At 49.0% G+C, this 17,489-nt stretch overlaps 1 protein-coding gene across 2 annotated transcripts in view; it reads left to right on the forward strand.

The window, feature by feature from the left end:
* LOC144100913 (poly(A)-specific ribonuclease PARN-like) overlaps positions 1–17,489 on the forward strand; it is a 54,910-nt gene that overhangs the window by 15,074 nt on the left and 22,347 nt on the right. For both annotated transcript variants that reach the window (XR_013307891.1, XM_077633827.1), the window contains exons 9-11: positions 4,084–4,218; positions 10,478–10,564; positions 13,162–13,237. Coding sequence is in view for 1 of the 2 variants with exons in the window: in XM_077633827.1 (XP_077489953.1) it covers positions 4,084–4,218; positions 10,478–10,564; positions 13,162–13,237 (298 nt within the window). In the remaining variant the exon portion in view is untranslated. The remainder of the gene's footprint in view (positions 1–4,083; positions 4,219–10,477; positions 10,565–13,161; positions 13,238–17,489) is intronic.

Consider the following 17,489-nt stretch of genomic DNA (forward strand, 5'->3'; position numbering starts at 1 on the left):
AACTCCGGATGGGCTGTTTGAGTTCAAGGTGATGCCATTTGGTCTCTGTTCCGCACCAGCGACGTTTCAGCGAGTAATGGATACAGTGCTGGCAGGCCTGAAGTGGCAGATTTGTCTGGTATATTTAGATGACGTCGTTGTCTTCGCCTCGAACTTTGAAGAGCACCTCAAAAGACTTCGAACAGTACTAGACGCAATCAAGTCGTCTGGCCTAACCTTGAAAGCAGAGAAATGCCACTTTGCCTACGAAGAGCTGCTGTTTCTAGGCCACATCGTTAGCAAGGAAGGAGTACGCCCAGACCCGCAGAAAACAGCCGCTATTGAACAGTTTCAACCGCCGGCCGATAAGAAAGCAGTGCACAGATTTCTCGGACTATGCGCATATTACCGACGATTTGTGAAAAACTTTTCGCGCATCGCCGAGCCCCTGACCCAACTGACGAAGGCAGACGTGCCGTTTAAATGGGAAGCGCCGCAAGCAGAAGCCTTCAAGGAACTTCAGCGTCGTTTACAGTCCCCACCGATCCTTGCGCATTTTGATGAAAACGCCGATACTGAAGTGCATACCGACGCAAGCAGCGTGGGACTAGGCGCCGTTCTCGTTCAAAAAAGTGACGGGCTGGAGAAGGTCATCGCATACGCTAGCCGTTCCCTTTCCAAGGCCGAGGCTAACTATTCGACCACTGAGAAGGAGTGCCTTGCCATCATCTGGGCTACGTCAAAATTCCGCCCCTACCTCTACGGACGGCCGTTCAAGGTGGTCAGCGACCACCACGCGCTCTGCTGGCTTGCCAATTTGAAGGATCCCTCTGGCCGACTCGCTCGATGGAGTCTGCGTCTCCAGGAGTTTGACGTCACCGTCGTTTACAAGTCCGGACGCAAGCACACTGACGCCGATTGCCTCTCACGAGCCCCTGTAGATGCACCGCCGCTGGACGACGATGAGGACGCCTTCCTGGGACCCATCAGCGCAAGCTCTTTTGCTCAGCAGCAACGCTCGGACCCCAACCTAAAAGGCCTCATCGAGTACCTGGAAGGCAAGGTTTCTTCACCCCCCGCTTCATTCAAGCGAGGACTGTCTTCTTTCTGTGTGCAGAATGAGGTCCTTGTGAAGAAGAACTTTACAGCGAACAAAACAGCCTACCTCCTTGTTGTACCTACTTGTCTCCGCGAAGAAGTTCTACAGGCTTCACACGACGAGCCGACAGCTGGACATCTCGGGTTTACTCGCACCCTCCGCCGCATTCAAGACAAGTATTACTGGCCCCGACTGTCTGCCGATGTCGCACACTATGTGAAAACATGCCGAGATTGTCAGCGACGAAAGACTCCTCCCACACGACCAGCAGGATTTCTGAACCCCATTGAACCTCCCTCAAGACCCTTTCAGCAGATTGGCATGGACTTGCTTGGCCCTTTTCCAACGTCAACATCTGGAAATAAGTGGATCATCATAGCGACCGACTACCTGACCCGCTACGCCGAGGCGAAAGCCCTACCGAACGGAACAGCAGCAGAAGTGGCCAAATTTTTCGTGGAGTGCATTCTTCTTCGACACGGCGCCCCCGATGTGCTCATCACGGACAGAGGAACAGCATTTACGGCGGAACTCACGCAAGCCATCCTGCGCTACAGCCAAACCAGCCACCGGAGGACAACTGCATACCATCCGCAGACCAACGGACTGACCGAGCGCCTGAACAAAACCATCGCCGATATGCTCGCTATGTATGTCGATGCCGAACATAAAACCTGGGATGTCATCCTGCCTTACGTCGTCTTCGCCTACAACACCGCAGTGCAGGAGACCACCCAGATGACGCCTTTTAGGCTCGTCCATGGCAGGGATGCCACGACCACGCTAGACGCCATGCTGCCCAACGTTACAGAAGAAGAGAACGTCGACGTTGCCGCCTACCTTCAACGCGCAGAAGAAGCTCGAAGGCTTGCCCGATTACGGATCAAAGGTCAGCAGCGGTCCGACGCCAGACGCTACAACCTACGAAGACGCAACGCGGAATACAAGCCAGGAGACCAAGTCTGGGTGTGGACGCCCATTCGCCGCCGTGGATTGAGTGAAAAGCTTTTGCGCCGCTATTTCGGCCCGTACAAGGTTCTTCGTCGGCTGGGTGAACTGGATTATGAAGTCATCCCTGACGCAATGACTGCATCCCAGCGACGCCGCGTACGACCAGAAGTTGTCCATGTAGTCCGTCTGAAGCCGTATTATGCGCGCTAAAGGCCGCTGCATTTCCATGCTCTATTTTCGCAAGATCCGTTTTTTTTCCCTTACTAGTCGCATTATTTGTTTTAATGCATCGGGTCGATGCTTCTTTGAGAGGGGAGTAATGCCGCGAATATTTGCAGTGTTTATTCGTTTTTCAAATCTGCCGCCACACCACCTTATCACTTTGTCTGCGACGCAAGACGCGACTAGATTTATCTCGATTGATCGCAGCCAGGCAAAGCTGATTCTACGTTGTTCCGGAATGTTCTAGTAACTTTGCGCCCTTTATCTCGAATGTTCGCTATCAGCTTTAAATTGAGCACGGCCGACAGCGGCGGGCATTCTGTTCGACGACCGCCGAGCACGCTTGTCACTTCGCCGCCGCCGAGTGATTCAGTCCATTTTGGGTGCAAGTCAGCCCAATAAACAGTTCTTTTAGAAGATCCATTCGTCCGTATTCATCGCTGCTTCGACTGCCGTCACCACTACGTCCGTACTGTAAACCAGCTTGAAAACTCAAACATATACTCCTGTAGGCATACATGTACTGCAGCAACTCTGGTACCTGACCTCCAATACCAGATGCTTTGGATTAAATGTATCGCCTCGGAATTGAAACTCAACATCTCCATTGCACCAATACCAAGAAGCATGCATATGGAATTCCACGAGGGAAGTCACAAGGCGAGGGGAAAAGCCCTGCACCCTATCTCACGAATACTGCAACATACCCTATGGCAGTGATGTTGACAGTGGCGATGGCTGTCTGGAAGGGTGACCTAGTCACCACAGCCAGGGAGATAGCACAGAAGTGGAAGAATGTGCGCTGAATGTACCATACCCCTGGCAGTGTGAACAGGGCCACCAGATCAGTCGGTAATTATCATCACTGACTTGCAAACCGCCCACTGCAACTGCTCACAAGCATGCATTTCCCCAATCGTGCATAGGATCCTACATCGCACCCATCACATACCGAAAACTTGCCTCATCTGGACACCTGGGCATGCGTCTCTCCCCGGCTATTAGCACGTTCATGTTTCAGCCCGAGAACTTGTGCTCCGGCTCTGCAATGAAGGCCATCCCAACCCAGAGGAGGCAGAGCCCACCCCCTTCACCTACATATTTGCACATACTCCAACATTACCGACTTTCCCGCAGAACGTCCTCACCACCTCACAAAAATCTCCATCAAGAGGAAGCAGCCTCCCCATCTTGCACATAGGCACACATTTTATCCCATACGCTACTCTGAAAATTGCCCTCTTTGTGGAACACGTCCAACCCTCTACCATTATGGGAATGCCCCGATCCTCCAGTGGGGGGACCGCCCGGGTAGCTGCGGCAAATGGGGCCCCGGACTAAGAGCTCCAACCTCTCAGGGACTGCCTTCCAACCTTTGCTCATAATAGCAATTTTTTTTCTCCTTCTGTCTCTGCCAATGCTTTTTACCACTGCATAGTTTCGTTCTTGCACCTACAGTGATTTGCGCTCGCATTGCAGCATTGATGGAACTCCAATAACAGCCGCAACAAAAATTGTTCTGTTGGAAGCGTGCATGGCGTCGGCGCAGGCGCAGCAAGCCGGAAGCAACTTAACGCGGCGGTAGTCAAGTCCCGATGGAGTTGTGAGTCCCAGTTGATTCGGTGTACCATTAGCTCTGGTTAAACAAGCCCTACAAAAGGTGTGAAAGAGGTGCCCTACTGCACAAAGTGATGCTGTTCTGCATTCAGCGTAATAGAGTGATCCATGCATAGTAGTGGACTTCACTGCCAACTGCAGTGATGATGATGATGTGCTTACTGTGGTGTCTGCATGGCATTGTGAGTTGAGCATACGGATGTGCCCTGTTGTAGGAGGACCTGGAGTTGGCATGCGGCTTCAGCAAGGTTATGGAGGTGTTGGCGTCGAGCGGCAAGCTAGTCATTGGCCACAACATGCTTCTGGACATCATGCACCTGCTTGCACAGTTTGTTGCCGACCTGCCAAAAGTGAGTACTGCTTGGAATGAGCACTCGTGTTTACACCTGAGAACCTTCTTAGAGCGAACTTTTTCATGAACTACGGAGTTGCTCAAAATTTCCTAGAGGGAAGAAGGTGCTACAGTCATTCATCCACTATGGGTGGGCATGGGAATGCTCAGAAGTGGACACATTATATTTGGTTTGGTCAGTGTTTGTCAGGAAACGTGGATTTAGCAGTTCACAGTATGAAAACAGACAAGGGGAAAAAAGGCAGGATAAGTGAATGTAGGTTACACTTGTCAAGGAAGCAAAAGCACTTAGATTAAAAAAACTAATTAAATGTGGTGCCTAGATTAAAGCCCCTCTATGAGGTTTTCTGCCGACCAGGTTAAGTAGCGCCAACCTGCCCTCCCCCAAGGCTCTTCCTCCTCATATAGCTTTTCGACTTCTGGTCTATACAGTCGAACCCGGATATATCGAATTCGACGGGGATCGGAAAATAGTTCGATATAGCGAAAATTCGATATACAGATATAGGCCAAAAAAGCACTCGCGATCATAAAAAATTGTGGCTTACCAATTGGAACAGCCGCGAATCACATAGCATGTGCACACAATATGAAAGCGCTTTATTTCACGGAAAAAAATCACTAATTTTGGGCTGCTTTTTCCTCTGGGAAATGAAGTTTAAAACACTAGTTTCAATCTTCTCGAGACTGTCTAGGTGCGAGAGCCCAGTGCCTTCCATTTCGCCGCAACAGCGCCGAATCAGGCTGAACGCTGACGCCAGTTCAGTGGCTGTGCACGGGCGCGTTTCTTCAAAAACACAGTTGCCCTCGTTGTCGCTGGAATCACTGTCTTGAACGCCAGCTATTCCGGCCACAATGTCCTCATCAGCGAGGTCGGCTACCGCTTGAACTTCGCTGTCAGCGTTAATGAAGTCATCAACAGTAACTTCGGGCGGGACGGTGCCGGAAAAATTGGACAAGTCGCGGAACGCGTCCTCCAAGCACTCATCGTCATCTAAAGCTTCCGGACATTCATCTCTAGCCACTTCAAGGCCTGCCTTGCCAAAACAGTTGGCTACTGTGGCCTGCTTCACGTCGCCCCAAGCGCCGGTAATCATCTGGATCGCGCCAAGCAGGTCAATCTTGAGATCGGTTCCCATGCGGAGGTTTATGAGGAGCCGTTGAATAAGTCGCTTCCGATAGCCTACCTTGAATGCCTTTATGATACCCTGGTCGAGGGGCTGCAGTCTCGCTGTGGTGTTCGGCGGGAGAAACTTCAATTCGATGTGCTGCAGCTTGCAAGTTGTTTGATGGGCCGAACAGTTGTCTACCAGAAGGCAAACTCGGCGGCCCAACTTGCCCAACTCAGCGTCCCAAGCCTGCAGCCATTCAACAAAAAGTTGACGTGTCATCCAGGCCTTCCTATTACAACCGTAGCGGACGGGAAGCTGTTTACAGTTCTTGAAGCAGCGCGGTGACTTGCTCTTCCCGATCACGAACGGCCGTAGCTTGCACGAGCCGTCCATGTTGGCTGCAAGCAGCACCGACACACGCACTTTGCTCATTTTACCACCGTGGCATGTGGTTCCACGAAGAGCGAGTGTCTTATTCGGCAACATTTGCCAAAAGAGACCAGTTTCGTCTGCATTAAAGATTTCTGCAGGCGAAAACTTCTCAGTGATCTTCGGCCACTCCTCAGAAAGCCACTGCTGCATCTCCTGGCTGCTGACAGCCCCACTTTCGCCTGAAATGGCCTTTCCTACAATGCCGTGGCGGTTTTTAAACCGTTGCAGCCATCCAGTGCCACCGCAAAAGTTCTCTTCGCCAAGAGCCGTAGCAAACCATTTGGCCTTTTCGATTAAGGTCGGGCCATCCACGGGAATATTTTTCGCTCGGATTTCAAGAAACCACGTGTAGAGTGCCTTCTCCACTTTGTCAAAAGCAGCAGGGCGCACACGACACGCTCCCGAGCGACTTTTCTCACCTGCTTTAAGCTTGATGTCCTGCTTGTTCTTTAACAACGTACTTAAAGTACTCCGCGGAATGCCGAATGCGTCTGCCACGGAGGACTTCTTTTCTCCATTCTCGACACGCCGGATTACTTCAAGCTTTCTTGCAAAGTCCAGATTCTTCCTCTTTTTTATGTCCGCAGATGCCATAGCTCACCAGATGACTGCAATCACACACGGCACGTTGAAACAGAGGTACGCACAACAACACGCACGATGTGCAGATGGAGCAGTCCGAGCGAAGCCTGTTCGAGCGACAGTCAACGGGGCTGCGAAGGAACGACAAAGGGAAAAGAAAGAAGAGAGCGGGGAAAAAGATCGGCCGTCGAAGGCGCTATGTTCGTTTTTTGAGCCCTCTCTGGCTCTCTCGTCTCCCCTGGCCCACGAGCGACCGTGCCGACCCTTCACTCTCTCTCTCTCTCCCTTTTCCCAGGAAGCGTGGCTTGGAAACGTTGCCGCGTCTCCATGCCGCGCGCTCTCTTCGATGAGCTCCAATGCCCTTGCCCAATGCACACGCCGGCGGTAGAGGAGGAGCGAGAGAGCTCGCGCCGGTGGGGCGCAAGAACGGGGGAAAGGCTCTCCGTCTCCGTCGCTAGGCGACGGCCGCGCATGCGCAGAGGAGGAGCCTGCTGACTGACTCTGCGGAAAAGTTTACCTCTCAGGACCGGACACGAATGTCTTTGGGAAAAGCGCACCTTCCAGGGGCGCGGCGCAGCGCGCCGTTCGATATATCGAATGTCCAACGAAAATGGAATTCGATATACTACGCAATTGTCCTATACTTTTACATAGTATTTTCAAGGGGGTAATCTGTGTGTTCGATATAGCCAATAATTCGAAATATGCGGGTTCGATATATCCGGGTTCGACTGTACTCCGTTTCATACTTAGCTGTCTACGCAGCCAAGGCTACGGTGCCTGTTTGCGATCCTCGTCCGCATCATAATATAGTGCGTCAAAAATAAAAATAGAAATGAATTGACAAGCAAAGTGAACAGTAGTTGATATTATAGTAGACCGATGGAAGTGTTTTATTTTGCAAATAGATTGATTTTTCTTTTATGTTTTCCAGAACCGAGTGACGCAGATTTTTCGTTTTCTCAGGCGCCGGCTGTATCAGGTTTTCGCAGCTGAGCCGGCAGGTCTGTTTGTGAAAATGGCGTCGCTGTCACCTGCTCGCTTGTTTTCTTCCCCCGCTTCGACTTCGAAAACATCTCCTGTTCGCCTCTTTTCCAAGGTGAAGTCTCCAAAGTTTTCTAAAGACTGCAAGGCGGTGATAGTTAATGTCTACGCAAGCATAAGGAAGCTCCACCCCGAGAAGACTGTGCGTGACGTTCTCGCAATTGTGGGCGAGATGACCGGAGTGAGCCCTCGGACAGTTGTGAGGTTTAAGAAAGAAGGTCTTTCTGGCGGAGTAAAATAATTGAAGCCACACTGAATTCTATCACCCCACAATTAATGATTCATTGTGTGCAGCATGCGAAAAAATCCGTGAACACCGAAAAACAGCGCCTCTCAGCACGTCCGTTGCCAACTCTCACTTCACTTTCGTTTCCCTGCGGAAAAAGTTAACAGCACGCTTCTTATTAAAGAAGTCATTTCATTTTGATAACAAAAAAGGCCACTTATATATGGCTCGCATTTAGACTTTCTATCTAGAGATTCGCCGAAAAAAGATAAAAAAAAGAACAAACCTACGCTGAGGATCGAACCTCGGCCCCCTCACAAAATGAACAAACATGCCCACGCTTCGTACCACTCAGCCACGACGCGAGGCGGAGTGACACATTTTGTTAGTTTTTTTTTGACGGACTACTTCCGTACCTTTGGCTGTGTAGACAGCTATGTATGAAACGGAGTATAGAACGGAAGGAAGCGCTGCCATTTTGTTTCTCGGGGCGAGTCTGTGACTGCGTTGCATCACTGATGCTTTCATCCATTGCCGTATTGCTGTTTGGGTGCTATTTTTTCAAACAGTGTCGGAAAAAAGAAACATATCACGCTAGTGGATTGTATCCGCATGTGATGATTACACGATAATCTGACAGCTATCGTTATGGAGTGCGCAGTAGAAGGGAATTTCTGAGTGTTCGGGCCACGAAATTGACCAACACCGAGGGGCAGGGATCGGAGCCACTGCTTGTTGATGCCATGGTGCGCCTTTGCACCTCGTTGATAACACCAGTGCTTTCGTATTATGTGCTTGCATTACAGACTGTAGAGCGTCTCGGCACTTATCACGCATGCTGCGAACAAGATGGTTGACAAATTGCTTTGCAGAGTCGAAATGCGAAAACGCACTTTTTATTTACCTTTCCGTAATATGTTGCATACTTGATATCCGCACCCATGGCATTCATTCTGTAGCCTCATAACTCTCCCAGCATGAGGTCTGCCATCTTGTTTTGGTCATTTATGATGTGCGGGAAAGCAACTTTGCATGAGGCTCGTAAAAAGGCGAGTTGAGATGTTAAAGCAGGGCAAGTGATTGTGTAAAAATCCCACCTATTGCATAGTGCATTTGTTCCCCAACCAGCCAGACTTCTGTCGAATATTTTTCTTTTGGATCTACTGCATGGTGAATTGTCACCTGGGCACATCTTAGATAGGGGCAACGGTCGGCAAGACAACGATCAGAGGGCCCCTGTCGCTAGGCCAAAAAATAGCCTGGTAGTTTCGGTTTCTGAACTTCGCCACTTCCCGTGGGGATGGCAGCTGTCAGCCCGCGCATTCACCGGTAGTCCAGTCCCAGCTGCATGCTGCTTTCAGGCACCGACTGGCATGCTGCGGTTATTTGCTTTTCTTTCTGGAAGCAGTCTCGCTGTTCTGACGCCAGTAAGTGTTCTCCCCTCGCTTACATTCGCGTTGTTCTTCCAGCACTTTAAAGCTGGATGCTTGTCACGGGCTTATAGGTGCTTGCGCAATGGAGCCGCCTCATAAGGCTTTGCTGGATTTTCGCATTTTCGGCAGTTTTTTTTTTTTATGTCCAGGGGCCACGGAGTGTTTTATAAACTGACCTTTGGATAACACGGGCATTTCTTTCTGTCCCTTCATTTTCGAATTTATGAGGTTTTACTAGCCATCATTTTACTTTTTGTTGCCAGTCTTGTCATTTTATAGATTTCTTTTTGGGTGACCACATTACAGGTTGGATACTGTTATGCTGTCTAATTGAGGTGTATAAGTAGTATACATTTCTGTGCACACCATGTCTTTTTATATGGTGCTGAGTCATTCCAGTTGAGTTTATTTCAGTTGTAAAGAGTAAATGCGTTTTGAGAAAAATTAAGGGCAGCAACATTTTCTGAAATAAGCCTGTAAGGGCCCCATCCCTGTATGGGCCGCACCGTTTTCCCAAAGGAAATATTAAAAAGAAAATAATATATGTGTAAGGGCCGCACCCAAACTTTCCACGCCCCACGCGGGAACAGCCTCCGCAATCAGTTGCGGCTGGGAGCAACGGTGCATTTGATCGCAGAGGCGACGCATTCGCACAGGAGCTTCCAGGTGCTGCCCACGGATGTCGCCCGAGGCCACCGTGTGTTGCAGTTTTAGTACGATGGGCAAGCACCTTAATAGCTACACGGCTGGGAGTTTGCTGTCGAACACGGCAAGCGTGCGCCAGGCAGGAAATTCAACGTGGCCGAGAAGTGCGTCCGACAACGGTGCAACCAAAAGGATGCATTGAGGAACACAAGTTGCAAAAAGCGCGCTTTCTGAGGCAAGCCTTGCAAGTTTTCTGAACTGGAAGAAGAGCTGCTCTTCTAAGTGATGGAAGCGCGGAACGACTGCGCGTTGACAGCGGACGTGCTGCGCGACTTCTTGTGGGATGAGTGTGCACCAGCTCGGAGTCGGAATACTGCACGAGTGACAATTGAACATATAATAAATGCCACTGATTTCCTAATTGGTGTGTTTTTACTTCAAAAAAAAAATTTTTTCTAATATCGCGTGTATGGGCCGCACCCCGGAAATTTGCCCTCAAATCTGGAGAAATATAGTGCTGCCCTTACACGCATTTATACGGTACTCAATATTCGAAGTTATTTTTTCTTCATATTCATATTCGAGAATCTTAATATCCCTACACCCCTACAAATAAATATTAAGTTGCAAGGAAGCGTTTGTGCTCTCCCTCAGCCCTCCCTCTTCTTGTGTTCGCACATTTCACGTGTTGCAGCATGAATCTCCCCAAATTTCTGCTCAGCTTTCCACCGTGCTGAGGCAGCCCACTTTAATGGGGGCAATTGAATTTCCCTTCCTTGGCAGGATTACAACGAGTTCAAGAGCATGGTGAGGGCTGCCTTTCCAAACCTGGTCGACACCAAGGTGCTGGCTAGCGACAGCGTCATCAAGGTGGGACTGCGTTTCGAACCTCTTTGTTGAGGGTCGGAGTGAGTGCTTGTGGTTCGGGTTACACAGTGAAAAGCGTGTGCAAAAGAGAAAGGTTCCGATTTTCGCAGTCACAAAGAGACGCGTAAAGGCTAATCAAGGGCAAGAACAAAGCCTCCCCAGACGTTTGGCCGTGGAAAATTTGTCCATTAAATTGGACGATAGAATCAGCCATAGGAAGAAGTGTAGTGTCGTGAAGAGTTATTTCACAACTACCTTTACAACCCTTGCTGCTATTTAGATAGTATAGTCAATGTAGCGTTGCTTCCTGCCTCTTCAGTAGCTTTCAAACGGGTGAGAGTCAGTGTAAGGTTTATGATGGTGGTCTACAACAACAAATTTATGAGAGGATCAGACATCTGATGCGATGGCTCTGTGAAAGCAGTTGGATTTACCCTTGGTAATTACATTGATACTTTTACTCTAATGAGTGCTTTTAGTCTAAACTGCGGCTTCACAAGCACACTGCAGAATTTTTCTCGAGGGTAAAAGTGGGCGGTGTTCGGTGGTTGGTAGTGCTTCTGGAGCTTGGAGGTGGGCTGGTGGGCAGCCCCCTAGCTGGTGGGGTCAGATGAATAGGTGGCTGGTGTGTCATTGAAATCGATTTCGGTGTAATTTTTTGTTCCGCTGCTGTGTGGGCTTCTTCTAGTGAGTTGAGGCCTTGTGGAGTGTGGAGTTTAGGGGGTTGGTTGTAGGAGGCACTTCTGGAGGGTAGAGTTGGGTGTGTGGAGGATGGCGCCTCTGGAGGGTGACGGTGGGCAGGTGGATCAGTGGTGGCTGTGAATGGGTGGGAGGTGAGGAGGTAGAATCAGTGCTGGAGCTTCTGAAGAACAGAGCCTTCACTCTCTGAGACTAAAGACGGACAGACAGATTCTGGTTTTTTTGCGCTGTAACAGGGGCACTGCTTACGTAGTAGATATAAGAGCGGCTCTATTTAAAGGTATTCCAAAAGGTGGCTTATTAGCATTCGTATCAGTGCAGTCAGTGCACATCAGAGCAAAGATTTTCTTCTTTGTCTTCTATACTATGGAATTTTCATGTTTTTCTTCATATTAGACAATTCCCAGCCCATAGCCAGAAATTCAGAACACAACAAAAATTTCAATCATGTTTTGAAATCCAAATTATTTTTTCAAGAGTTTGAAACAATTTGATGACATTGTTTACTCTTTGGGCCCCAGGAGGATATTGCAGGATCGGCTGCCATTGCTGCGAGTGACCAGATAACATCACACACACAAAAAAAAAGATTTATGGAGGTATACATATCCTGAAAATTCATCAAACATGATTTTGGTAAGAAAAATTGATGTCTGTGCATCCAGGGCGTGTTGGTTGATTTTAATGGTTCAGTGCGTACTTTGCACACACATAATTGGGCTTCATATCTATATCTGTTCCTGGCATCGTGTAAAGGTGGCATTGAAATTAAGCTCTGTTGCTGATATTGTGTTCCGTAAACCTTTGACAGTGGATGTACATGGTACAGCCAAATGCACAAGTTTTCAGGCCATATAAAGTTTACTTTTGAGTCTTACAGCGGACCACTTGTAACACAGCTGAAATGTAGGAGTGTGCGAATATGCAATAATTTCGGATATTCAGTCTAGTAGTAAAGTATACGATATTTGTTTTGATTTGAATGTTTAGGGTTCAAAATCTCAGAAGTATTCGTCTGAAGCGAATATCTTTTTGGAACACTTGTTTCATGTGGTTTCGGTTCAGGGTACCGCCTCAGGGAATGCACTGCGGCGCGCGCACAGCCAAAGCCCCAACTTCCTGGACACCTAGGTGTATGCGCCACGTGCCTGCACACCTGCACATATGGTGTAGCCGGTCTGCGCATGTGCACAGTAGCAGACGCACGCAGGTGCGAGTGCAGTGCCCAGATCTCTGTCTGCTAAGTGTCTGCACTTGTGTGTGTGCTGAAATCAAAATTGGAGGATGTGTTGCTCCCTTGACTTCCGCAGGTTGAGGTTGAGGTGACTACAGCTGCTCCACGGAATTTGTAGCACGTGAAATTTGTAGCAAGCACAATGGTGCGAGCACGAAAGGGAGTTAGCACAAGACACACGTAGATGGGTGCCCCTTTCCGACGCCTGATGCGGGGTGGCGCAGGGCACGCAATGCATACGCCTAGCAGGTGACCATGGAGTCACCGCTTAAAGCAACACCTGCGCAGCGGTCCAGTCGCAGTTAAAAGCAGCAACACGTTCCACTTTTAAATTTAATTTTCTGTGCAATAAATGGGTCTTTTGCTGCCTGACAAGCATCATTAAGTGAAAGAAACAGCGCAAGGCGGGCGTGACACGACTACACAGGCATGTCACGTCCCTATCTGCATTGTTTCGTTCAACTTGCCGGCCAAAAATCGTCATAGCCGCGAAGATCCAAACAAACTATTTTTGGTAAGAAGAAAATTGGGCGGAGTCTTCCTCACTGTTCCTTTAATAAGAGATTTGAGAGTCAGGCTCCTGTGCCCTCTCTCGTCCAAGGCTCTGTGACCACCGCAGTTTAATTTTTGCTTCATTCCTCTTGCTGTCTGGCTTTATGTCATGCAGGACTCACTTTCATCTACGGCCCTGGGACCGCTGCTGAAACAGCTTCAAGGGAGGCCGTCCTGTGTGCCACCCGTGGGTGAGACGCACGTCACCAGCTTGTTCCATTTTGCTTCTGTTCAGTTCTTATTCATGCCATAATGCCCTTGTCACACAGAACTCCTCCAAGGCTAACAAAGACACTTTATTTCATACTTGGTTTAAACAGCGCAAAAGACACGGGCGCAGAAGGGACACACACAGCGCAGAACATACAGTTGTTGTGTGTCCCTTCTGCGTCCGCGTCTTTTGCGCTGTTTAAAAGAAGTACAGTACAACCTTGTTAATTCGAAGTCATTGGGACCGCGAGAAATATTCGAATTAAGCGGGTTTTCGAATTAACCGAACACACTAAGAAATACGCCTCAGGTAAAAAAATTTTTTGCACGAACGCGCTACCTTTATTCGGCATATTTTGAATTACTGAAAGTAATCAGAAATGCTGGTTTGTCGCGTCCGGTAGTTCGCAGCTCTGAAAGTCATGTTCTCGAGTTGGTCAACTAGGTGAAACATTTCAGAACTTCCACCATGGCACTCAACAAAACTGCGGACAACGTTCAGTGATCTGATAACTTCACCGAGAGCAGGTGCTCGGGGAGGCTTGTCGGTGTCGTCGTCGCTGTCATCGCACATGTTCGCAACAGCAGTAATCTCACTCTCCAAGTCCGAGTAGCCTGTCTGCTCATCACTCTCAAAGTTCAGATACTCACCCTCCTCTGTGCAGAGTGCATTAATGTGGTCGCAATACTCTGCTCCTTCTTAGTCAAGCGTACATGTGTAGTCTGCATCGGCATCAACAGTGCTTTCACTGGAAAAACCAGCATGTTTGAAACACTTCCTGATCAGTGTGGGCTCCACTTGTTTCCAAGCGTACACCATGAGACATATGGCTCCGAGGAGGTCGACGGAGTACTCCTTGCCATTGTCATAGCAAAGGAGAATGCACTTGAGCAGGTGGTGCCGATAAATCTTCCTTGTGTGGTGAATGACGCCTTGGTCCATCGGCTGTGAGATCGAAGTCATGTTTGGAGGTAAAAATACCATCCTGATGGCCTGGAGATGTGGGATGTCGCCATGTGCCGGGCAGTTGTCGACGACAAATAGGACATTCCTGCCTGTGGCCGCGAACTTGCGGTCAAGTTGCCGCACGTACTCCTCAAATATTGCACCGGTCACCCAGGCTTTCTTACTGTGCCTGTAGACGAATTGCATTTTTGAAGTAGCGAGGCTTCCCCGTCTTACCGACAACCAGTAGCGGCAGCTTGTTTTTACCGCACATGTTCGCGTCGAACAGCACAGTAATCCTGTCCTTGGCCTGTTTTCTACCCTTGATTGCAGTGTTCTTCACTGCGAATGTTTTTGTTGGCAGCATCTTATAAAAAAGTGCAGCCTTGTCCAGGCTGTAAACGTTGTCTGCACCGTACTCGCTAAGCAGCGGCGCCAAAGTGTGCTTTTTCCAATCCTCGACAACGCTCTCGTTAGTGCTGCCGCTCCCACCACATGCGGTGAGAAAAGTCAAATTATTGCGTTCTTTAAAACGGCAAAACCATCCGTTACTGCATTTGAATTCTTCATGCCCAAGTTGTAGAGCTAGGTCGTTGGCCTTCTCCCGCAGTAGCGTTCCATTGACGGGAAGGTGGGCTGTGTTTGCTTTCTGCAGCCAGAGCGTAGTAGAGCAGATTCCACATCTTGATACATGGGAGCCCGCACTCGTGACCGCTTCGAAGAATATGTCTTGCCGTAAGCCTCTAGTATATTTGACTTGTTGCTCAGTATTATGGACGACGTCGAGAGGCACGCCGTGCTTTTTAGCCAACTCTGTCTCGGAACAAGCGTTCTTGCCTGCTTCTTGGATCAAGCAGAACTTCTGCTGCAGCGTTAAAGTCTTGTACTTAGGCATTTCGTTCGCTGGTACGGTCACAAAGCTAGCATTTCTGCACAGCCCAAAAAAAACAACGGTACAGTAGCCGACCTCCAACCGCCACGCACAACACAAAGAAATGGCGCAGGCGAGACCTGCTTGGCGATGGGGGCAGCGTACTTGCAGCGTCGGAGGCACGGGGGAAGAGCGGTCGCGGTATGGAACACGTGCTCCCGCCGATGCTGTGCGAAGAGAGGGTGAAGCACGCCGTGGGATGGAGTGGGGGCAAGATCACGTGATAAAAACCGGTATGCCCGCTGCATTGCAGTGCAGTGAAGCACATCTCCTCTGCAGGCGCACGTTTCGGACGTCCGCGGGGCGCACTGTGGACCAATTTTTGTGCCGAAAGTGCTCCGGCTGGGGCGCTTCGCCTGTAAATCATCGCCATTGCTATGTGGCTTTGCCTCGCGGCTCCGTAGGGCTGTCGTTTCGCCGGGTTTGCGGGCGAAACATGGATTAGGCATTGCCACATAGCACCCAAAATTTTCGAATTAAACCGGGCTGGCGCAGGCCGCCTGTTCGAATTATCCGGCCAAATTTACTTTGAAAATATGGGACCGCAGAAAACCTTCAAATTATCCGGGATTTCGAATTAACAGAGTTCGAATTATCGAGGTTTTACTGTATGAACCACCAACTAGCCCGCACGTCTACCCTTGCAAATTTTATTTCAGTTAAGAAGCTGAACATTAAGCAGTGACACAGCTACACGCTGTAGCACAATGGCAGAACAGTTGTTGAACTTTCAGCGCCACTTGCTGTATACAAGGCACAGGGAGTAAAAATTGTAAAATTTAACCATATAATTTTGTTCATTCAGTGAGCTTAGAAATTTATTTCCCATTGCGTCTAGAAGTATCACCTTCTATGATCAATAGCAGGGCATTTTGTTGACCGTCCTAAATGCCATAGGTACTCACTGTGCCTACTACAGTCAGCAACCGGTTTATCAGACTCAGCGGGACCTGAAGAATGGTCCGAATAATTGAACAGTCCAAAAAATCCGTCAACTTCAAGGGATCACTTTACCGAGATAAAACCGACTTGAAAAAAAGAAAAATCACTACTGTTGCCCTCTGCTTTGTTTCTCCTACAAGTTATAATATTAGTTTTGTACTTAAACCAGAGCCGTGCGCCCAACCTGTCCACACCTCAGATGACCGTGGCACACCACACACTGCTCATGATGTCATTTGCGTGGCCTGCAGGTCATGCTGCAAACCATGGTTTGAACGGATGAGTATTTCCGTGCCACCATGCTGCAATGCGTGCCCCTTGCCACCACTGTAGAAACCTGCTCTGTGCAAGATTTTGGCAGACGCACGTCACGCAAGTGAAGGAGAAAGTTTGTTCCTGGGGTAACGATTAGCAAGCGGGCCTAAAGAAAATGTTTGGGAAGCAGATAGCTCTGACAATCCCCGACCTCCTCCCTGTTTTCCATTCTATGCAAGGCAGTGGCGTCTAAGCCACAGAGGACATCCCTCCTTGCTGGCTGGTTATTAGCGCCATTATTGGTGTCAATCAATGATAGTGCACATTAAAGATCCCCAGGTGGTCGAAAATATTCTATTTTTCTCTTCTTTCACTTTTCACTACCACTTTCTTCCCTTCCCTCACATCGCGTTTGAGGTGTCCATGGAGAAAGGAGACAGTTATTGTGCCCTTTCCGCAAAAACCAATTCTCATATTGGAATTTTGGATTTGCCTCTGTGGACATTGCTGTTGTCTATGCTTTTGGCACAATGATGAGCTTATGCGGTCTCTCATCTTAGGTTGTGAGAAAGGAAGTTGCTTTTTAATGACCTGTCTGCAGTTCACTCTCGCACTCCTGACAACGGGCACCGCAGAGCCCTTTGAGAAATGGATCCTTTTGTTCAAAGGTGCATGGAATGCAGGTGCCCCGATAGTGCCGTGCCTTTGCTGGAATGGTCTTGGGGGGCAAAAGAGGCCATCCAAGACCATTGAAGCCCAATGGAGCCACCCTCGAGAAGTTGTGATTGCAGTGCCATCTAGTGGAATAGAAGTTGAAAGCAACCCAGAGAAAAACCTGTGCAACTGTCGGTGTTCAAAGGAGTGTAGACACCAGGCTTTGGGTGCAAGTCTTCTTCTTTGTAAAAATGCACAAGAGATCAGTATTCATGGATGACCTCATGGTATTCACCTATGCCCACCAACTAATGTACAATTGAAATTCGTGCTGTTTGGGACCCGGTTTTAACAGCCAAACGGTAGCTGTGACTTAACATTCAAAACACGTCACGCGAAGCTTGAAAAAAACTGCTATGCGATTGCCGCTTCTTCATTTGTTGTCACTCCAGTTCTTGAGGCTAGGCAGGCCAGGGTTTGCGTTGTGAAACATTTTGAGTCTGGT

This window comes from Amblyomma americanum, chromosome 8, assembly GCF_052857255.1.
Source record: "Amblyomma americanum isolate KBUSLIRL-KWMA chromosome 8, ASM5285725v1, whole genome shotgun sequence".
Lineage (NCBI taxonomy): Eukaryota > Metazoa > Arthropoda > Arachnida > Ixodida > Ixodidae > Amblyomma > Amblyomma americanum.